Below are 23955 nucleotides of genomic sequence, written 5' to 3'. Positions count from 1 at the left end.
AGAAGAACAAGGAGTCCTGGAAGTGATGGTATGGCCCCCACAGAGCCCTGATCTCAACATCATCAAGTCTGTCTGGGATTACATGAAGAGAAAGAAGCAACTGAGGCTGCCTAAATCCACAGAACAACTGTGGTTAGTTCTCCAAGATGTCTGGGCCAACCTACCTGCCGAGTTCCTTCAAAAACTGTGTGCAAGTGTACCTAGAAGAATTGATGCTGTTTTGAAGGCAAAGGGTGGTCACACCAAATATTGATTTGATGTAGATTTTTCTTCTGTTCACTCACTTTGCATTTAGTTAATTGATAAATATGATATATTAACATGTCTATTTTTGAAAGCATTCTTACTTTACAGCATTTTTTCACACCTGCCTAAAACTTTTGCACAGTACTGTACTTCAAATTCTACAGTCAAAATTGCCTCTTTTTGGGGGTAAAAGGGTCAATATTTTTTATAGATAAGAACTAATTGTGTCAAATTAAAACTATCATGTTTCAACAACCCACCATACCACTTTTGGTGAGAACGGTGTGATCAAGGGTAAATTCAGAGCTTGTTTTGTAATTTCAACAATTTTACATTCAAATGTTTTTAATGTGTAGTTATTGCTTGAACCATTTTTTACAAAAACTGGACCACAATGGCACAGTACAATGGGGTTAATCTTGATCTGGAGAATGTTAGCTTTAAAATGATGCATGCTGTAGCCGTGTGGCCAATGGGTACACTAAGTCACTCTAAAACATGCCCCATCTGCTCAGCTAATACACTCCAAAAAGAAAAACACCAAACATGGCAGGCAGCGAGTGTGATGAGAGAAAGGAAGTGCAGGCTGTAGTTTATCTGTGGGTAGATAGAAAGTGTTCAGGAAGATCTAGAGTCGTGGGTCAGAAATGAGAACATTTATGCACAAATTTCTGATGATTTGAATCAAATGGGCATAAACCGCAGGTACAATACACTTAACTCACACACTCAAATAAAAAATTCTACCAAATCTCTCATCCTTGACCTTTAATATATTAATATAAAAAGGAAAAAAAGCGGAATATAAAACAATTCTAAACTTATTTACAAAAATAGTCAAACAAAATACTGTACAGCTGTACCATACATACAACTACAGCTCTCGTTGTGCTTTTTTTTTTTTTTTTTTTAAGCACCCAAGCAAAAAACAACAACTATCCTTAAAACTGGATATCTTTGGCAAATCATATTTTTAAAACCATCTTTAATTCCCCTTCAACAGAACCAACTGAACTTTAGTAAGTCAATATAAAATCAGTAAAATGTGTGGATTATACAGAAATTCCTAAATATATTTACAAAACATAGCAATACAAGATACCGCTGTACCGTTGGTCTATCAATTTTTGAAAACCATTTGTTTACGGGTCTTTTGGTAAACTGAGTTAATTAATAACAACTGTCTTTCGTTGCGTGTGACGTCAGTAGCACGGCTCGGCTCCGCAGTGGAAAAACAACCCAGGCTCCCCTTAACCATGAGGGCTCGGTTGTACAGTGGAAAAGAGGCACTAGACTAGTGTAATTGTGCTCCCTTGCAGTAGACCTAAGGTTCTATGGTTTGAACTGCATACCCTTTCTGAACCATAGGCAAAGTTTACAACATAGCAAAAAAAAAAAAATTACCCCATTCTACATTGTGTGTCACCAGAGGAATGACCATAGCTTTTGAAAGGTTACATTATTACAGAATCCATTTGCTTGGAACTACATTACATATTTCTCTAAACTATACACAAAATACTACAAATCATGTGGCAAATCAGCATATTGAAAATTAAACAAACAAGCAAACAAAGCAAATTACAGTTGACAATTGGAGTTCTTTCTAATACACGCCTCAATGTGGAGATTTAGCTACTTTTCTAAACTAATGTTAATGAAACCAACACTTTAACAGCAAAAGATGCCCTGATGCTTACTGTAAAAATCCAACCACTGTCAAAACTATACAAAATGTTAGTGCAGTTAAGTGTACTGTGTAAAACAAATGTATTTGTCTTCAATATCTATTAATAGCACTTTAGACAGCTTTTCAGATTTCTGATGTGCAGTTTAGAATGGTATTTACATTTCAAGAATTGTTTCCAAACAAGTTCATGTTATTTTTAATTAGACAGAGAAGGCGAGGTGATACCTTTTATTGGACAAACTAAATAATTAATCACAAGCTTTCAAGACCTCAGAGGTCTGTTCTTCAGGTGAAAGTAGAAGAGATTGCTTTTTTCTTTTTAACTGTATGCTTATTATGGTATTACAGTTGCCCTGTCCCACAATGTTCAGATTACACTTTTATACCATTCACCATTGTTTTATCGGAGGGTGATATAGGTGCAGTCAGCTGTGTGGTGGTTACCATTATATCCCCTAAAACTAAAGTTAGTTTTATACTTGCAGTGCTAGGTGTTTACAAACGACAATCTTTTAAGCAAAACACATATAAAAATGCTCTCCCTCCAACCGGTATACCGATATGTTTTCAAAATGTAATGGTTTTCACGTTCATCGAGGGCTTTTTAAAAATAAAAACAAATTTTAAAACGGTATGAGACACACTTAAGATCAACAGGTCAACGTTTAGAAAAACCAACTTCAACAGAAATGATTTTTTTTTTTTTTTACGCAACTATTAACATTTACTAGAAAAAGAAAAAAAATATATATCACGTGGCCCAACACACAGACCCACACAACTCTCAAGCCCTGCCCCCACTGAGCTCAGCGCCTGTAAACATTTTAATGTTTATGTGATCAGTACTTGAACAAACTTATTTGACTACTGACTCAGTTTTTAAACTTAAAATCACAATGTATCGTCGTCTGACAACCAAAAAGCTCTGTGTGTAGATACGGTGTCAGCGTTCGCAAAAAAACACTAAAATACAACAAGTCGCATCTTTGAACATGCATACAAACACACACCCCCTTGCAACTGCTGCACTGTTTTTACTAGGCCTGGCGAAAACTGCGCGTTTCCAGAAAACACTTTGCGTTGCTATTGTATTTATTTACTTATTTATTTTTTACAGTACAAAATATATAAACCTTTATTATGACTAATAAATAAATGTAAATGCTTGCAGTCAAAGCTTCCGAGTATTCTCCTGCAATGTAAACTTTACAGGTTATTGTTTCCTAAAAATGTAATAATACCAACAATGCATTTCAGAACATTGTTACATCGCTACCCCTTTACCTGCGAATGTACAGTCAAATTGTAATGTTTTCAATTACTCTTCAAAAATAAGTTAAGCAGGGAAATCAAAGTCTGGCATACAGCAAGTTATAGTAAATGTTTTGCTGAGTTATAGAAAATGTTTTGCTCCAACCTTTAAAATGCAGTTATCTTTAGTGTGTGTAGGCTAAAGAATAAAAAAAAACCACACACACACAAAACATGCATTTATTCTAACAGTTTTCCAAATCGTAGGCGCACTAAACAGCCAAATCTCTAAAATATTACCAGATGGTGTGTTTCCATGGTTACCTGACGTTGTTTTAAAAGGATCCTTGCCATTTCCCCGTAATGCACTTACCCCGGAGAGATGACCTGTCCAGGCTGACAGCACAGCTCTCTCACAACTCCGGCCCGGTCCGACTTCAGCTTCTTCTCAGCCTGCCCACTCGGCGGGTCCCGGGGCTCTTCTCCGGCCTGTCTCTCCACCGGGATGGGGATACACACCGCTAGAACCGAGTCGATGTTCACATGCGAGCCGGGCTTTACCTTCCATTCCAGCAGCCGCAAGGGACGAGCCCCCGCAGAACAGTGGATCTCCGTCACCAGCATCGAGGGGCCCGCAGGAGCTGCGGTGCCGCCGCCGCCGCCACCAGAGTCCGCCGGGTCCTCCATCTGTCTTGCACCCTAATCACTTTAAACTTTAGCTGCAGAGGTTGAGCAGAAATATCTAAATGTCCAAGAAAACACGTTAACGATATGTGTACTGTAGCAGCGCTCCAGGATTTAAAGAGACAGGATCACTGAAACTGGACAGCAGAAACCATAGAGTAAGAGCAGATAGTGAGGGTTCAGGTTCGCTCTTCCCGCCCGTAAACAGGAAACACACAAAACTGCGAGAGACAGCAGTCGTACACAGCTTCCGGTAAAGACGCAGCAACTAGTAGTATTGGCAATTGTTTCTGTCACCAATTAATCTTTTGATCGATATATGTAGTACATAATTTATTTTTGTCTGCAAATATTAGTTTTAGCTGAAACTGAACAGTAAAATCGCCCTCTATTAGACTGTACAACAGCATTTGATATTCGAACAAGTGTGTAATGTTAGAGCTGTGAAAAAAAAAAAAAAAAAGTTACCTCCACCGTTACAGTAGCAGTGCGGTTCTAATTGCTCCGTGACTCGAGTTGTATTAAAGACAGAACTGGCTGAAAACACGTCCACAGTCTGAACGATAACCAAAACTTTTTTGTTTTGTTTTGTTTTCAGTCAAAAAGCTTTAAAACCAGGAGGTCTGTGATGTAATGACAGTTGTCTTTATTCGGTGGATTATACCCATCCAATGACGTCAGTCCTGATGGTGTGAATAAGTTTGACCGTGTTTCAGCACAAATTCTTTTGACACCCATTTGGCAATTGACAGGAACGCCCTTTTCAAAAAACAAGAGAATGCAGATAGAAAATAATATTGTAAATAGCCGCTTTTATTTGTATAGTCATTTCTACAAAAAAAATAGTTCTTTTGGTGGCTTTTGGAGATGCGTTTACCCCTGGTGCAATGCCAATTCAAAATTCATTGCATTATACACCAAATAAAATGTTTTATGTTTTGACATAGTAGGATACTATAAAGCTAAATATTTGCGACCAAAATATTTGGCGAATCACACCCATAAAACCTATATTGCTCCAGAAATGTTGTAATATACAAAGTTTGTATTGTTAGTAGAATTTGATATCCGTGCCAATTTTTTTATTTTTCATTTTTTCCCCATATGCGAAAAACACATAATAAAAGGCTCGCATTTATAGCTTTACAGTATTTATTTATTTTTAAATATTAAAGCCTATTTTTTTGTTTTCGTTATTCACCGTTATTCATTCGTTATTTTTAGATGTGTAGTCCCCGTCCCCCCCCCTCACTCCCCAAATCTGGAGGTATGACACAGGCCCGGTTTTTGGGATCAGAGAGAGAGAGATCTGCTTTCCACAACCTTTCCATTAAAATATAATGTGGTATTACGCTGTACTGATATAACAAACTATGGGTGATTACTTTATATGAATTATCATGTTATGCACGAATGTAAGAATTGGCTTTCTGTGGTGGTGTACTTTTTTCTTTCAAGTAGCATATATCTATAATCGTTTTTGCGATATATTTTAATATAAAATGTATACACTATTGCAGTTTTGTTAGAGGATACATTAGTTTACCTCTTATGTAATTATAGTTTTACATATAGACTGCCCCTGTTTTCATTTACGTCGCAAATTCTGGTCCGCTTTGCTCAGATAATGTCCGAAATTCTGAGCCGATTTGGTTTGCAGATAACGTTCCAAATTCTGTGCCGCTTTGGACGGTTTTTAGATAACGTCCCAAATTCTGGTGCGATTTGGTTTGCAGATAACGTCCCAAATTCTGGGCCGCTTTGGTTTTTAGGTAACCTCCCAAATTCTGGCCGCTCTGATAACATCCCAATTTCTGGGCTGCTCTGGTTTTTAGATAACGTCCCGAATTCTGCATTTTCGAATTAAGGCCAGTTTTTGAGATATTCTGCTTAGCTGACAGCCGAGTTTCTAAGTCATGCATGCACAGTTTACCATAAACTGGACCGTTAATTCATTTAAGAGTAACCCTTAGTACATGAATCAAAGTTAATGTATTTTTTACTCGCCCCAGAAAACATTTAGGAACATGGTATACCAAAAAAAAAAAGGACATCTCATTTGCTTATGTAATGTCCATCAATATATAGTGAGGCGTAGGGGTTTATCAGAACTTCTGGGTTTAAGAGACCAGTGCCCTTCAACAACTTCAAATAAATCCTATTGTATTGCATTAGTCAACATTTCCCTTTTCTATTCCTGATAGTTTATACTGTAGGTCAGGGGTATTCAACCTTTTTTTGAAACTGTACCCCTTCAATCTGGAGGTTTCAGCTCGAGTGCCCCTTTACAATTTTCGCTCAACTGAATGGTACCTCAGTTACAATAAAATAGAGAATAATCTGATGACACCCCCCCCCCCCCCCCCCCCCCATTTATTTAATAAATTTGGGTGACAAACTGCTGGTTTAGGACAGAACAACAAACAGTAGGCTTAATTCTTAAAACTTTTAACTACAAGTATTTGGATGCACAGAATTAAAAAGACAAGTATTGGGTTAGGAGCACACCTATTTTTTTGTAACTTTGACGGCCTTTTTTAAATTTTGACAGCCTTTTGTAAAAGTGAAGGCCTTTTGATACCCAGCATACCCTACAATACCCAGCAAAGTTATACATGGATATTCTGATAGCACAGCAATTCAAATGGAGTTTGTAATTGGTTGTGTTCCTCAAATACACAATAAAAAGTTATATTTATAGGGTGTACAGTTATACAGCGATACAGTGGTTTCGGACATCTAAGAACAGTTGCTGCAAGCATCTGGATTCATATCCAGAGGTACTCTGTAGCCTCCTAGGACATTCACAGCTTGTTTGACACCCTCTAGTAGTTGCCCGTTTCTGCATATAAAGCGAAATGCTGTTTGTTAATCTCTCTTTTTTCTTATAAATAAGTCTTTGCAAGAATCATTCCAAAAACACTTGAATCAGTTAGGGACTACCAGTCTGACACTACAGGCCTTTAAATTGCAATACCAATTTGCAAGTTGTTAAGTGGTTGCGTTCCTCAAATTTGCACTGCAAAATGATATTTTAAAGAATAGGGTATATAGTGCTTTTTTTCACCTCTGCTCGCTTTTGGTGCAAAACTATGCTCTGATACACTCAAGCTGATACTCGGATCACAAAACACTTGGAATGGACTTAAATTGGTGCTTCTGTTGCATAAATACACTACAAAATGTGCACACTTCAGGTCTTATATATAACAAACATTTTTTTGTATGTATTTTGCTATAGGAAATCGCGGTCCGGGGGGGGGGGCTCCTGTCGTACCACATGAGTACACAAATCCTGGACCAACAAACTCGCTAGTACTCTCTTTAGATGCACAACAGTCTTAGCTAAAGAAAATGGGTTCCTTCGAGTTCGTATGACCCACGACCACCATTGGCCGAGCCTTACCCCGATGGTGTTTTTATAATGGGATTTGCCATAAGGAAGGGGGTGGTCTCTTATTGTACCCGTATCTCCACGACCCCTGGGCCAACGAACTCAAAAGGGCACTCTTTGTGTGCACAAGAGTCTTAGCTAAAGAAAGACATCGGCCACAGGTTTATACGCCACCCCACCGCCAGATGGTGGGCGTTGCCCCAAAGGGGTTTTCTAATGGGATTTCCCATAGACATTTTTCAGGGTGCTATATCTCAGGTTCCGGGGGACCCGAGACTTGAAAATCGGTACGGAGGTCCACCTCGGGGCCCCTGTCGATCCCTCCAAGCGACGTGTCCCCAGCTAGAAAGGACACTAGTTTAGACTTTTTTTGCCATCCTGGAGCTCAAAAGCTATTGGAAATGCAACCTTGACATGCCATCATGCTGAAAATGTGTAAATTTGTTGAAAATGTAGCATTTGAAAACGGATGGTTCCCTGTGAAAGAGGGCCCCCAGACATGACCCTAGGAAGTTCAACCCGGTTTCTAGGCCCCAGGGTCATGGAGATATGACCCCGAAAAGGGTAGTTTTTGGACATTTTTGACAGGGCATATCTCGGGTTCTGTAGGGGTTAGGAACTTGATTTTTTTTTGCGGCGGGGCCCCATGGGGCCCTGCACAAGGAGTCACCGTTTTCATGGTTCAGATGCCAGGACGGCTTGGCAAAGTGAATTTTTTCGTCATGACATGAGTTTTTGGGTGAACCACCACACCGTTTTAGGGGATGGTTTGGGGTGCTCCCCTGAGTCTATATCACTTTGAATGGTGGTTCTACTTGCTCGGGTTCAAGAGATATGCCTGAAATGTGTTTTTCAACCCTGCCATAGACATGAATGAGGCTGAACGCCCTGAAAATATTTTTTGCACAGAATTGCTACGAAACTGGGCATATTACATTCAGGCTGGTCTAGAACCCTTCGAACAGTGGTTGTAGGTGCTCTGGTTCGAGAGATATGACTGAAAATGTGTTTTTTAACACTGCCATAGACATGAATGGGGCTGAATACCCGAAAATATATTTTGCAAAGAATTGCTACGGTGGGTGTATGCGTGCAGGGGTTGCATGGTGGTGTGTGCATGTAGGGGTTGCATGGTGGTGTGTGCGTGCAGGGGTTGCATGGTGTGTGCGTGCAGGGGTTGCATGGTGGTGTGCATGCAGGGGTTGCATATTGGTGTGTGCATGTAGGGGTTGCATGGTGGTGTGTGCATGTAGGGGTTGCATGGTGGTGTGTGCGTGCAGGGGTTGCATGGTGGTGTATGCGTGCAGGGGTCACATGGTGGGTGTATACATGTAGGGGTTGCATGGTGGTGTGTGTGTGCAGGGGTTGCATGGTGGTATGTGTGTGCAGGGGTTGCATGGTGGGTGTATGCGTGCAGGGGTTGCATGGTGGTGTGTGCGTGCCAGGGTTGCATGGTGGTACACATGTGTTATGGAGGGGAATTGGAGTTCAGGTTTTGCGCAAAAGAGGGGCGGGGAAAAGACTGGGAAGGGTTGGGTAAAAGAAAAATTACTACAATCATTTATTTTCACTGTCGACTCCCAGTCTCCTTGCCCTCACTTTATGATTTTATTTTGTGATTATTTATTGTCAAAATAAACTGCCTTCATCTACTCACAGTTGCAGTCTCATTTTTTGTCCAAAAAGAACCTGAAACACTACAATATATTGATGGACGTTACATAAGAAAATGAGATGTACTTTTTTTCGGAATACCATGTTCCTTCCCAAAAATGTGTTTTAATATTAGCCTTTAAAGATCTTGTACATACAAAAGATAGTCAACTCCCCCTTTTTTTCCATCCTCGCCGATGCGGTGCATCGTGGGAATCCGAAGAGTTTCAGTGGCGACTCTGTAATGTAAAGTCTGCTTAATTTCCTATTCAAAGCTTTCTCTTTTGAAAACGATTGAATATATTTGAGCAAGATTCACCTGCATTTGTTTAGAGACACCCCTCCTTAACACATACGTGTTATTATTTCTACGATCAATGTATTTATTCACTTGGCCTGACAAGAGCTCATTATCGCCAAAGTGCTGTCAGAAATTGAGCAGACAAGACAACTTTTTTTTTAAAATTCTTTATACAAAGCATTTTGTAATAAGCAAAAAGTTTTTGACAGGCATAGTATAAGCAATGTACATGTATAAACATTGTCAAACTCAGTTGTCAGTGTCAGGATGTATCCTTGTGACCGAGCTGTTGCTGAGTGGCGTGTAGGCAGTGGCGACGCGTGGGGGGGGGGCACGCCTGGTCACGTGCCCCCCCAGATTTCTGCCAAATTAATTAAAACAGTCGTTTGTTTTGTGGTGCTGCATCTTAATACTAATCAAGATGTAAGCCTTATCGTATCGTCAATAAAAAATGTCTAAATGTATACTTTCAGAAACGCATATATTCCTATTTTATAAAACGCAAATACCAATGTCCCAAAACAGTGACGTAGATCAGAAATTGATGTTATTACTGCCGTGCAAGAGTGATAAGCTTCTAATAATTTGCATAGTCATAAATTACATATAGGTTAGGGGTATTGCAAACAGAAGGCTCTTTACCTAGATTATTTTTTCTTTGTGTGAACAATATAGGACAGCTAAACAACAGAAATGTTTCTTCCCCAGTTTCTTTACGTCTATAAATAAGGTGTGTTAATACTACATTGGAATGCAGTGGCATGTGATCTTATTGCAAAGATCACCTATATGTTAAGATCAGATTTGCCATGACAGGTTATCATAATGGGCTGGGCTGTATTTTTTACAGAAATCATGAAATTTGTGATAACAGTGAAAAAAGGCTAATAGTAGGCCTATCGCTGTTCAGTATTTGGTGGCAGCAGGTGTAGGAAACATGGTTTTATCATTGTTGAGAACAGGGTACAAAAATAAATGTGTACCACCAAGAAAAGGTGTTAAAACCAAGCCTCGCCCAGGACAACTGGAAGCTGCTAGAGACTGGAAAATGCTGGCAGATGTTGGTCAACGGCTTATTTTTCCACTAGAGTTTGCCACCACTAACTTCGACTCGGCATTGTTTTGTGGTCTGGGTCAGCATGCCTTGTTCATCTGGTAGAGTTAACAGTGCCATGGGAGGATGCTGTGGATGATGCGTATGAGAGGAAGAAACTTCAGTATGCTCAACTAGCTGCTGAAGTGGAACAGCAAGGATGGAAAGTCTGGGTTTACCCAGTGGGGGTGGGTTGTCTAGGATTTGTGGCACACTCTACAACCCGGTTTCCCAGAGATGTCGGGTTCAGTGGTCAAGAGTTGCGTCGCACAGTGAAGAACTTATCTGAAGCAGCAGAGAGGAGCAGCAACTGGCTGTGGTTGAGACAGAAAGATTGTGGCTGGGGATCTCAAGCACAATAGAAAGAAAGCAACGCTGATGTACGGGTTAGTAAGCTATGCTGAGTTGAGTGGGGGACAGAGGGGGGTGATGCTGGGACACCAGAATCACTGTCGAGCCCTCTTGAGGTGTCGTGGGCTAGTTGACGAAACACAGAGGATGGAAGGTGCCCACTTGAAGACCTCAGAGATGTATCCTACTTAGCTCAATCCCCAGAGCCAGCATCGCAGCCGTTGTGTGTGCTGATGCGCTGGGGAGGCAAAATAAGCTGATCCCTGGAGCCAGCATTACACTTCAGCCATCAACACCAGGCAGAAGGAGCTCTACATCATCAGATGGAAAGAAACACAAATGGATGGAGACACAGATGGATCACATTAGTTTACTGTAAAGCTATGTCTTAGTTGGTGCTTATCTTGCGAGAGCCGAGTTCAAATCAGCATGAAGTTTTAACATCTACTATCATGTAGTGGAAATCATGTAAAACGAATATCAAGTATTCACATTTGAATTACCCTGTACTAGTAGCTCTAAGTATATTTACATTAGTTACAATATTCTATGTAAGTGTACTACTGAATACTGTTTTTGTAATCAATGCTAACAAATGTATCATTGCACTATAATTTCAATAACAAGGGACCATATACAAATTATAATGAATCACTAACGTGATAGGTATACTGTTTTTTCAAAGGTTCATAGTTCACATAAGCAGCTATAGCCTACTTTCATTAGCATGTTGTTCTATGCTTGCACATACTGTACTCCTTTTAATAAGTAATATCAGTATTCAATACTGTGAAAATATGGAAGGAAATTGTTCCAGTTTGAGTAGATTCTTTAAGAAATGCTGATCTAAGTTTACTGCAGCTCATATGAGCTCATGTAAACTATATAAGGTCAATTATTCCACTCAATACAAGCAATATATATATATATATATATATATATATATATATATATATATATATATATATATATATATATACAGTGCCTATAGAAAGTCTACACCCCCTTGAACTTTTTTCACATTTTGTTGTGTCAGTGCCTCAGAGTTTCATGCATTTAAATGAGGATTTTTTTCCACTTATCTACACACCATACTCCACACTGTTAAGGGAAAAAAAGTTTTTATTGAGAAAAAAATTATATATTAAAAAGATCATAATTGGATAAGTCTCCACCCCCGAGTTAATACTTGGTGGAAGCACCTTTGGCAGCAGTTACAGCTGTGAGTCTGTTGGGATAGGTCTCTACCAAATTTGCACACCTAGATTTGGCAATATTTGACCATTCTTCTTTACAAAACTGTTCAAGCTTTGTCAAGTTCCTTGGGGAGCGTTGATGGACAGCAATCTTCAAGTCATGCCACAAATTTTCGATTGGATTTGGGTCAGGGCTCTGACTGGGCCACTCAAGGACATTTACCTTTTTGTTCCTTAGCCACTCTAGTGTAGCTTTGGCTGTGTGCTTTGGGTCGTTGTCATGCTGAAAGGTGAACTTCCGTCCCAGTTTCAGCTTTCTTGCAGAGGGCAGCAGGTTTTCCTCAAGGACTCTGTATTTTGCTCTGTTCATTTTACCTTCTATCCTGACAAGTGCCCCAGTCCCTGCCGATGAGAAACATCCCCATAACATGATGCTGCCACCACCATGCTTCAGAGTAGGGATGGTGTTCTTTGGGTGATGCACTGTGTTGGGTTTGCGCCAAACATAACGTTTTGCATTTAGTCCTAAAAGTTCCATTTTAGCTTCGTCAGACCACAAAACTTTTTGCCACATGGCTACAGAATCTCCTTAGTGGTTTTTTGCATACTTCAAATGGGATTCAAGGTGGGCTTTCTTGAGTAATGGCTTCCTTCTTGCCACCCTACCATACAGGTCAGATTTGTGGAGTGCTTGGGATATTTTTGTCACATGCACAATTTGACCAGTCTTGGCCATAAAAGCCTGTAGCTCTTGCAAAGTTGCCATTGGCCTCTTGGTAGCCTCTCTGATCAGTCTCCTTCTTGCTTGGTCATCCAGTTTGGAGGGACAGCCTGATCTAGGCAGGGTCTTGGTGGTGCCAAACACTTGCCACTTCTTAATAATCGTCTTGACTGTGCTCCAAGGGATATTCAAGGCCTTTGATATTTTTTTATACCCATCCCGATCTGTGTCTTTCAACAACTTTGTCCCGGAGTTCTTTTGAAAGCGCCTTGGTGCTCATGGTTGAGTCTTTGCTTTGAAATGCACTATACAGCAGAGGGAACCTACAGGAACTACTGAATTTATCTTGAAATCATATGAATCACTACATTTTAACACAGGTGGAGGCCACTAAACTTGGTGTGCGATTTTGAAGGTGATTGGTTACACCTGAGCTAATTTAGGATTGCTATTACAAGGGGGGTGGACACTTATCTAACCAAGCAATTTATTTTTAATTCATTTTCTACAAATTTCTAGAATATTTTTTTCACTGTGGGGTAGGATGTGTAGATAAATGAAAAAAAAACCCTATTTTAAAGCATTTTAATTCCAGGCTTTAAGGCAACAAAACATGAACATTTTGAAAGGGGGTGTAGACTATCTATAGGCACTGTGTGTGTGTGTGTATATATATATATATATATATATATATATATATATATATATATATATATATATATATACACAGACGTGCTCAAATTTGTTGGTACCCTTACAGCTCATTGAAATAATGCTTCATTCCTCCTGAAAAGTGATGCAATTAAAAGCTATTTTATCATGTATACTTGCATGCCTTTGGTATGTCATAGAATAAAGCAAAGAAGCTGTGAAAAGAGATGAATTATTGCTTATTCTACAAAGATATTCTAAAATGGCCTGGACACATTTGTTGGTACCCCTTAGAAAAGATAATAAATAATTGGATTATAGTGATATTTCAAACTAATTAGTTTCTTTAATTAGTATCACACATATCTCCAATCTTGTAATCAGTCATTCAGCCTATTTAAATGGAGAAAAGTAGTCACTGTGTGCACCACACTGAACATGGACCAGAGAAAGCAAAGGAGAGAGTTGTCTGAGGAGATCAGAAAGAAAATAATAGACAAGCATGGTAAAGGTAAAGGCTACAAGACCATCTCCAAGCAGCTTGATGTTCCTGTGACAACAGTTGCAAATATTATTAAGAAGTTTAAGGTCCATGGAACTGTAGCCAACCTCCCTGGGCGCGTCCGCAAGAGGAAAATCGACCCCAGATTGAACAGAAGGATAGTGCGAATGGTAGAAAAACAACCAAGGATAACTGCCAAAGAGATACAAGCTGAACTCCAAGGTGAAGGTGCGTCAGTTTCTGATCGCACCATCCGTCGCTTTTTGAGCGAAAGTGGGCTCCATGGAAGAAGACCCAGGAGGACTCCACTTTTGACAGAAAAACATAAAAAAGCCAGACTGGAATTTGCTAAAATGCATATTGACAAGCCACAATCCTTCTGGGAGAATGTCCTTTGGACAGATGAGTCAAAACTGGAGCTTTTTGGCAAGTCACATCAGCTCTATGTTCACAGATGAAAAAATGAAGCTTTCAAAGAAAAGAACACCATACCTAGAGTGAAACATGGAGGAGGCTCGGTTATGTTTTAGGGCTGCTTTGCTGCGCCTGGCACAGGGTGCCTTGAATCTGTGCAGGGCACAATGAAATCTCAAGACTATCAAGGCATTCTGGAGCGAAACGTACTGCCCAGTGTCAGAAAGCTCTGTCTCAGTCGCAGGTCATGGGTCCTCCAACAGGATAATGACCCAAAACACACAGCTAAAAGCACCCAAGAATGGATAAGAACAAAACATTGGACTGTTCTGAAGTGGCCTTCTATGAGTCCTGATCTGAATCCTATCGAACATCTATGGAAAGAGCTGAAACTTGCAGTCTGGAGAAGACACCCATCAAACCTGAGACAGCTGGAGCAGTTTGCTCAGGAAGAGTGGGCCAAACTACCTGTTAACAGGTGCAGAAGTCTCATTGAGAGCTACAGAAAACGTTTGATTGCAGTGACTGCCTCTAAAGGTTGTGCAACAAAATATTAGGTTAGCGGTCCCATCATTTTTGTCCATGCCATTTTCATTTGTTTTATTATTTACAATATTATGTTGAATAAAAAATCAAAAGCAAAGTCTGATTTCTATTAAATATGGAATAAACAATGGTGGATGCCAATTACTTTTGTCAGTTTCAAGTTATTTCAGAGAAAATTGTGCATTCTTCGTTATTTGTGGAGGGGTACCAACAAATTTGAGCACGTCTGTATATATATATATATATATATATATATATATATATATATATATATATATATATATATATATATCCGTATTTTACAACTTTGCAGCTGTTGAGTCATTTCTTAAAGAGGCTATAGTTAAAACAATCATTCCACACATTTGACTATTGGTTATTTTTCTAGTGGAAGAAGTGAAATGACCTATGAAGTGAAAAAGCAACAGACTTTCTTTAAAGTCAATCAATCTAAGAACTTTCCTGAACATGGTATAGAATCAGATGTCCTGTTTTAAAATGAAAAATACCTGTTTGCTAAAACACATGCTTCTTTGAAAACAGCTAATCCGGAACTTACATAACAGGTAAAATCATGGAATTATGTTCTTAGCAAGAACAACTTTAAAGGTCAGATGTGACGTATTCAGTTTCTATTTTAATCTGGAGAGAACACTCCCTCTTACATAAAGCTTACATAAAAGTATGATACATCATAGGCGTTACCGGCAGGGAAGTTTACAGTAACAAAAAAGTTCACTTGATGCATCCAAAATCCTTTTAAAAAAACAACTGTAACAGGAATCTGCTCACATTTTTATTTTAATATGTATACCTTGGTCGATGTAAAAATAATACTACTACTACGACTACTAATAATAATAACAATAATAATAATAATCTAAACACTTTTTGAAATACATGGTTGTACATTGAGCATTTTACAATATCCGGTTCGTTAATGTCTATTTAAACACAGCTGTGGTTTTGGTATGATAAGATGTTCATTAAAAGATTAGAAGGATCGTTTTGCAGATACAGACTCCGCACTCTGAATAATTACCCTTTCCTTATTTAAAATAAATAAATAAATTAAACTCTACAATTTCTTACCTACAGAGATTATGTAAAGCCTTCAGTGGGCCGAATTTAACGTAGTTAATCTTTTTCATGATGTGCTTTTGCACTGCACACCGTAGCTTTCATGTTTGTTTTCATTTTGTGAAAATATTTAAAATGACAAACTGCAGCAACTTTGATTTGTATAGATGCAGACATTCTCCCAAGTCACGGTAGTACAGTGACAAACAACAATGAATTAAAGCAATCAATAACCAACAAAATTGACAACAATAAAGGACAATAACACAACAATTAATAACAATCACATATTTACAGAAACAACAATTTACCCCAAATAGTTCACCAATCCCTGCGTCCTTTGCGAAGCTTTACACAGCCTCTGGCAGACGGCGCGGTGTGCAGTCAGATGTTCTCGTTACAGTATGTTAGTTAACTGCATTTCTCGATTCCTTAACGTGACTGTGCTGTGCTCTACACCTTTTCTAATACCACTGCTTATTGATGAGACACCACTGGGACACTCAAGACCTGCTCTCAAAACGTGGACTCTTACAATGGATTAGTGGATTATTTCAGACAGAGTTTAAATAAATAACTTTAAATCAGTGACAGAGGAGTTCTATATTACCTTGTAACATGCCACAGCAATACCATAACCCCTTAGTTATAACAGATTAATAGGCACGAGCCATTGACAGTATGATTTTCATGTTTCAACATCTCGCTGATCACAATAGTATGAACTAATACACACTGTATGCAGTGCCACGATATAAGTACCAGTGTGCTACCATGTCGGGACCAATGTACTATATTTATTTAAAATCAGTTGTTTTGTTAATGTTGGTAATGCTGCGCTCATGTTTTTGCAAGGGTAATACATTGGTAATGTTATTGTATGTCTATGGTATTTTTTCTAAATGGTTGTGTATTGAAATGTATTCTTTGAAAGTCAGATTGCATAATTAGAATTTTAAACCACCAACACCAAATTGTTTAGGAGGGCAAAATACTATCCCAAATTACTACTGCATTCCTTAAAACAACAACACTGGAAACGAACAGCAGCTTTATGGAAAAATCCTGTCAGACAACATCTGCAAACGCTTTGTGAATTGAGCCTCAAGAATCTTATCGTTCTGCTTGTCACTGGTGCTGCAGCTTTTAACTTGATAGATAACAGCTGGCTGAAAATACAATATTCTCTCTTCTCATAGTTTTGCTTGATAACTTAGTTGCTTGTTCCAATAAAAGACCACATTGTTTTCCTTGGGGCCAGTACAATGTAGAGAAATGATACTGCTGTGCAGCTGCTCGAATGGCTAGACAAAGAGGTCTGGGGTTGTTTTTTATCCAGTAAGCCAATGAACAAGTGTCAAAATTGCTTGGCAGTACAAGTCCTCATAACCAAGCTGTTAGCTTTTAATGTTTTTAAAACTCAAGCTGCACTATTGAAGTTAATTTAATTGTCATTTTTTTGTAAGGAATTTCCTGACTTGTGGCTTCCAGCTAAAACCATAACTATTTTTTAATGAAGTTTTTTTTTTTTTTTTTTAATGAATTTCCTGATTTTTGTAAATGGTAGTTATACTAGTATTTGTTATGTAAAGAATAACCCACGTGAGGGTGTGTGCGCCAGTAAGACATATCTTACAACACACGCCTGGGTGCGTTGTGAGGCAGGAGGCTCTGGGCTGAGACGTTAAGAAACCTCTTACCACACACCTTGTCATGGGTTATTGTGATTATAAAAGTGTTCTATGTTTATTTTGTAAAAAGAAAACAAAAAACAATAAGATTTTAAACTTTGAATTAATTTTTATTGAATGCATCTTTCCATAAGTGCAAAATAGTCCCTGTACTTTGGCTGTAGAGACAACAACTTGGCTTAAAGAACTTATTACTGCCGCATTATGTTATTATTATTTTTTTTTTTTGTAGATATGCACATTTATGTATATACTTATTTGTATACTACAACTGGAATTTATTGTTTTTCTGAAAAGTATAACTACAAAAATGTAGAATAAAACTGCTTACATACATGTTTTTATGCCCATTGGTTTGTAAATTTGATGTTTACAATAATGACGCGCTGCACCTTTACATTTTAAAAGTCAAGCCTTCATTTGTTCTCACCACCAGTTAGGCTCAGAGACCCACAGGCTTGCTTATTTGCTTCCTGGGTGTCACTCAACACAAACAAAACTGTTTAATATGGCAAGATGTTTTAACGTTTAATTCTCCATTTAACCCAGAGCACTACCCCACTGCATTGCACACCACTGCACAGCACGAAATCACATAGGGACACCGTGCACTTTGCCGTGCACATTGTGGATTATAAATTGTATTGTATTATTATTTGGGGACTGAAACCCGCCGTGTTGCACCCGATACCATAGTTGGTGGAGGGTTGCTTTATTATTTCGTTGTTGGATAAATAAACACGCATCGTTTTGGGAAAGGAAGTTTACTGTGTGGACCTTGATTATATTCACCAGCAGAACTCGCACCCTGATAGAGCCACATATAATCTTTCAAAGTTCCTGAACAGCAATGAACCAGCAGCTCTAAGCACTAACACCTCAGCGATAAACCAAAAAGCCAGATAAATGGCTACATTTCTGGGGAAACGTATCATGGCAAACTTTTATAAGGAGACAGATTCTTTCAAAGCTTTTATTGGTACAACACAAATCATAAAATTAATAAAATTAAATTAAATTAAACTGTACTTATGATAATGCAAGAGCTTAAAACCTGATTTACTTGATGTTTGAAAAAAATTGGTACGTAAAACCTTTGCGTCACATTGCAGCAGTTTCAAATGGAGCTGTTGCAGGTTTGATACAAAATGTATTTATTTTTTGCTTGTTTCCTGAAATTGTTGGTAGTGTTTCAGCTATTTAATGAAAATAGCTCTTATAGCACATTTAGGCCATACAACTCTTCAATGTTCTTCTTTTTTACCATAATGCCACAAATGGTTTTGATACTTACAACAGGTAACACATGTCTCAAATAAGTGTCATTGCCTCTTTTCAATAAGGTGACCTGTGTCGGGATTATCTTCAGTGTTTTCAGAGGGCTCATAAATACTGTTGGGGCTGATGGCTTCAAACAGAGATCTGAGGTCCAAAGGTCTGAGTGTCAGGAGGTGAGTGGTGTGGAAAGAAACAATTGTCCAAACAATGGTAATTTCAAATCCCAAAACCCAAAAGGTTTGTTTATTTTAAATTTTAATAACCCCCTATACTAACAATGGTATGGGGGTAAAATGGCGGGTTTTCAGTCCCCAACAAAAAGGTTCAACAAAGAATTAACAATCCTTTCAATCCACCCGTGCACGGATAAGTGCTCCAGGAAAGGTGGTGTTGTAGTGGTGCTGTGCTGTGCAGAGGTAGTGGTGCTGTGCTGTGCAGAGGTAGTGGTGCTGTGCTGTGCAGAGGTAGTGGTGCTCTGGGGTTTGTGCTGGCTCCGTGGTTGCAGCTCCCTAACTTCTACTCGTCTGCAAAACAATAACAACAACCTTACTTAGCGCGGTTCCTGGTCGGGAGGTAGACTTACAGCTCAGATTCCTTCTCTCCTCGTCACACTGAGTAATAACCTACAATAGCAATAAGCTGGCAAGGTTTGAAGCTAAATATCCCAAAAGCTAAATCCAATCCAAGGGACAGTGAGGGATTAGGATGCTTGGACTTTTAATTTCTTGTTTAGCTGCATTCATACTGGTTGTTTGCTATTCACACTTATCTGTGAGCAAAGGGACCGAGTTAGTTTGGATGCAAGCTAAAGTTCTTTTTTTTTGTGGTCCTTTTCCATTTTTTTCATGACCGAGTTAGTTTGTGTTCACAATGCAGTTTGCAAGTGCACTCGGTTCCCTTTCAAATACGAAATGTAACTGTTACCGTATGGGTATTTACCTCCTAAAGACCAGAAATCTGAATATTGTATACCCAAAGCTGCTCCACGAGCCTGTGATGCAGTCGTGGCCCTCCCCGACTGCATCACAGGCTCGCGGAGCAATTTCTGAAGCGACGTTCCTGTCTAGGTTTTTTTTTTTTTTTTTTACAAATACATTTCTAAGCCCATTTGTGAAGGTCAGAATTATTTTACAGCCATTGTGTCATGGCAAATTTGCACCATTATTACAGATTTTCTAATAAGTATGGCATTAACAATTTTGGCTGCTACTTAATTAACCCCTCATATAAAAAAAAAATAAATCACAAAACTACTGAACCTAAAAAAGAACAGTCCTACAGGTACAACAGTAGCAGGCGCAGTTTACACTGCCTCAGAGTTTCTGATCACATCATAAATTCCAGATTTCCTAAATCCATTGATGGAAATGTCCAGTCTGCTTTTAATTTTTTTAAGCAAACTGGCTTCATCACTCACTGCCATTCTCATATTCACTTTGACATCTGACACATTCTATCCCTTGTCCAGCGAGTGCTTCTTTAACATGTGGTGCATACCACCAGTCTGTCAGAGGGCAGGATCGCACACTGTATACCACAATCTGATTGATGGAAGTATTATTGGCGATCCAATCCAAACCGCCAATAAAGCCAAAATAAATTCCACTCCAAATTGTCCCATTATACGGTATGTCAAAGAAAATACTAAAGGAAGGTTGGTGTTTCTTATGCATTTTACTTAAAACCGGACATTAGGGCATCCAGGTTTGTTAATTCCTGCCACCCGGACAGAGATGCCAATTCCTGGACTGTCCAGATCAAACCCGGACAGCTGGCAACCCTAGGTGTATTTATTGCAGATGATAACAACTTATTATTTTCTTTATATTGCCATCTCAAAACATGTTAAATATGTACAAAAATCCAGACTTAAAAAATAGATCAGCTATTAGTATTACCATGTAAACGTGAGCGAAATGTTTACTTCCGAGTAGTGTTACCTTGTATAGTTTGTTTCTTATGTGCAACAGGTCCACCAGTTGTTCACATTGAGGTTCAGTAAGTGAACCAGACTCTTTAGGTGTACTCGGTACGGTTCATTTCCCAAGTGGACTTTCTTGTTCACACATCACACCAGATGAACTGAACCATTATGAGTGTGGACCAAACCCTCCAAATGCATCCAGTGTGAACACAGCTTAAGAGTTGCTAGACCTTTTACAAAACTGTACTATAACATTGAACCCATTCCTGGTTCTTTATTTACGACTTGCTGTCATGCTGTCATAGCCTTTGGAAAAGAAGTTACAATAAAATTAGTTATTTAAACCTGTTGTAGTGTTAGAAAGTGGTACATCATCAGAATGTGGTACACATATCAAAACTTGACCCATGTACTGTCAGAAAGTGGTACACTGTCAGATTTAAATTGGTATGCTGTCAGATTTTGGTACAGATGCAATCAATTGCGATCTGACGGTGATTTGCTATTGTCAAGAAGACGTACATTTACCATTAATTATACTTTTTTTTTTGCAAACTTAAACTGGAAACAGACAACCAATTTCTCTTAAAGGAAAAAAACTATTCACGACGAACAAGACAAAATGAGAAGTTACGCAAAGTTACACAAGTAAAAAAATGTACAAGATCCAACGTATTGCACATGATAAATATTTGCATACTATTGTCTTAATGACGGAAAATATGATAAATTACATAAAAACGATGAAAAGACTGGGAAATATAAATGCAGTTAAAAAAGATGTAAAAGACCGAAAACAACATAACATACCAGATTTAAATGGCTGTTTCCCTGCTTTCTTTAGGCCATGCTTGAGCAAGTGTACATCTAAATAATACTACACCAGTTCATTGTTTACAAATCATTCACAAAAGCGCCTTCTCTGGCCACAACATCGCATTTGATTTAGAATTTACTGACTTTCGTTGATAAAAATGAATCCATCTGGGAGGTTACTAGATGTCCTCTGCTTTTGCCCAATTCTGAGGACATCCGATTTTTAGTCCTGTGCGAATCATGCTTGAAACGGCTGTTGTAAAACCGAGGCCTAGTATAACTTAAGTACTCGACAAGTTTGCAATGAAAAACAGGAGGATGGTCTTGGGGTTCTAAACATCAGATAAGGTAGGTTATTCTTTCTGTTATTTAACAAAATTTTGGCTGTGCCACTGGTGCAGTATAATGGTAAATTTGGTAAGAAAAAATGGAGAGCCAAGTTCTAAATGAGTTATGTGAAGGAGTAATACAGTATTTTTTTACCTTACACTGATAAATTAGTATCCTATGTGCATACATTTTAAATTAAAGAACATAAATTAACACACAGATACCTCTGCAGTAAAAAGCTAGGTGTACATTTTTCAGATTAAAATATTAGGCGCAGTTAGTTGGTCGTAAAATAGGTAGATTAACGATTTACTGGAATTTTAGAGAAACGCGATAGTGACTGTCCAGTTCGACGCAGCGGCTGTATCCCAGAAGAGGAAAAGCCCCAGTCAATATGTACATTAACCCAGACACAGAATGCAAATAGTGAGCCAGAAAAAAATACAACATGTTACATATCAACAGCAGCAATTTGTCTATTTGTTTTTATTTGTATTGACAAAATATTATATTTAGAATATAGGGTGTTCCATAAGTCAGACATCATAGGCCATATCATATATTATACCTATAAGGATGTTCATCAAAATGATCGGAATCTTTCTTATTTGTTTAGAATTTTTATTTTATTTATATATCACTATTTTCTGATTTCTTATACAAATACAGCATTTTATGGGGGCTTACTGAAAAAGTATGTACAACTTTTTTCTTCAGCCCAACCTAAGTATTGAAATACTGCTAACATTTTATACTAGTGTCTGCTGTAAATGTCAGCTGTAAATTCATTATTAATTCCACCAGATGGCACTCACGGTTCTCATAATATGATTGTGTCTGCTGTACTTCTTTCCCCGCTTTAAACTGCTGCAACTGACAGAGCTGGTCTCCTTGAGATACAGAGCAAATGAATCACACAACCACTCCTCAGATACTACCAGAATCTTAAGGGACTTTTCACTTTTATCTTAAACGGTGTTGCTACTGACCATAAAGTACAGGTTTAAAGTGGCAATTTTCCACAATCATGATCAGTTTAATGTGAAATGTGATGTTATGGTTATGGTGTTTGCTTGCTAAATTCTTTGTATCGTTTATTGTTCAGTGTAGTCTCTCAGATTTGTGTTTGTTTGCATTCTGAAAAGATAGTTTGAGCTGCAGGTCTTTACAGGATTAAAATGTTTGCCAGTCATCGTTTCATGCGTCAACATTATTCAATTATAATAAGTAGTAAACGTTTACATCCCTTGTAAGATAATAAGACTGCACATGCCACCTGTAGTTAACAAACAAAAACGGTGTAGCCGAAAAGCATTGAGCCGCGCTTAAAGCGGGGTTTCAAGGGTCTCGAGGGTACTGGGGCGCAAGGCTAAAAAAGACAGTGAAGCGTCAAAGCGCTGAGGTGTACAGTCCTCAAGATACCTAGGGTGTCGAAGCACAGAGGCACTGAGGCTATGGAGCGCAGGAGCACCAAGGCCACCGAGGGCACAATGCATGGAGCTCAAAATACCTTCAGGGCGTCAAAGCGCTGAGGTGTCGAGTCCTTCGAGGCACCGAGGGTGTCGAAGCGCCGAGATACAGAGGCTCTTGTGGCAGCATGACACCGAAGGCACTGCTGCACAGGCTTGAAAAGCCTTGAGGCACCGTGTAGCTCTTGAGGTACCGAGGGTGCCGAAGCATCAAGGCACCAAGGTTGTGGAGCATCGGGGCACCGAGGCCACTCTAAAGGTCTTGAGGCGTCGACGTGCCGAGGCATGTAGCTCTCGAGGCACCAAGGATGCCAAAGCACCGAGGTACCGAGGCTATGGAGTATCCAGGCACAAAGCCACCGATGTTGGTAAGAGCTTGAACACCGAAGGTGCCGAAGCACCAAGGCACCAAGGCTCTGGGGCACCGAGGACCCGAGGGTACCGCAGGCGTCGAGGCCTAGACATGGGGGCGCCAAAGCACCGAGCAGTATCGAGGGCAAAGCACCAAGGTACTGGGCTGCGTGTCTGTGCTAAGCTTGCAGTGGAGTGGAGCACCGAAGATGGTGTCCGGACTGCGCGTAGCCTGCAGCAGGGTAGTGCAGTCACAGACCTGGAGAAGTGAGACAGACAGAAGAAAAAGAAAACACACCTGTTCCTTTTTTTTTATTACACAC

At 39.1% G+C, this 23955-nt stretch overlaps 1 protein-coding gene across 1 annotated transcript in view; it reads right to left on the bottom strand.

Annotated features, from left to right (window-relative positions):
• The window catches only part of LOC117395011 (RNA polymerase II subunit A C-terminal domain phosphatase-like), a 160912-nt gene extending 156416 nt beyond the window's left edge, over positions 1 to 4496 (bottom strand). Inside the window, exon 1 of the mRNA XM_059012754.1 lies at positions 3561 to 4496. Coding sequence (XP_058868737.1) covers positions 3561 to 3874 — 314 coding nt within the window. The 5' untranslated portion in view covers positions 3875 to 4496. The remainder of the gene's footprint in view (positions 1 to 3560) is intronic.
• Between the last annotated feature and the right edge of the window lie 19459 nt (positions 4497 to 23955).

The sequence above is a fragment of the Acipenser ruthenus genome, chromosome 3 (assembly GCF_902713425.1).
Source record: "Acipenser ruthenus chromosome 3, fAciRut3.2 maternal haplotype, whole genome shotgun sequence".
NCBI classification, from domain to species: Eukaryota; Metazoa; Chordata; class Actinopteri; order Acipenseriformes; family Acipenseridae; genus Acipenser; species Acipenser ruthenus.
Note: the sequence above shows the minus strand (reverse complement) of the source record. Positions and strands in the feature narration are given on the sequence as shown.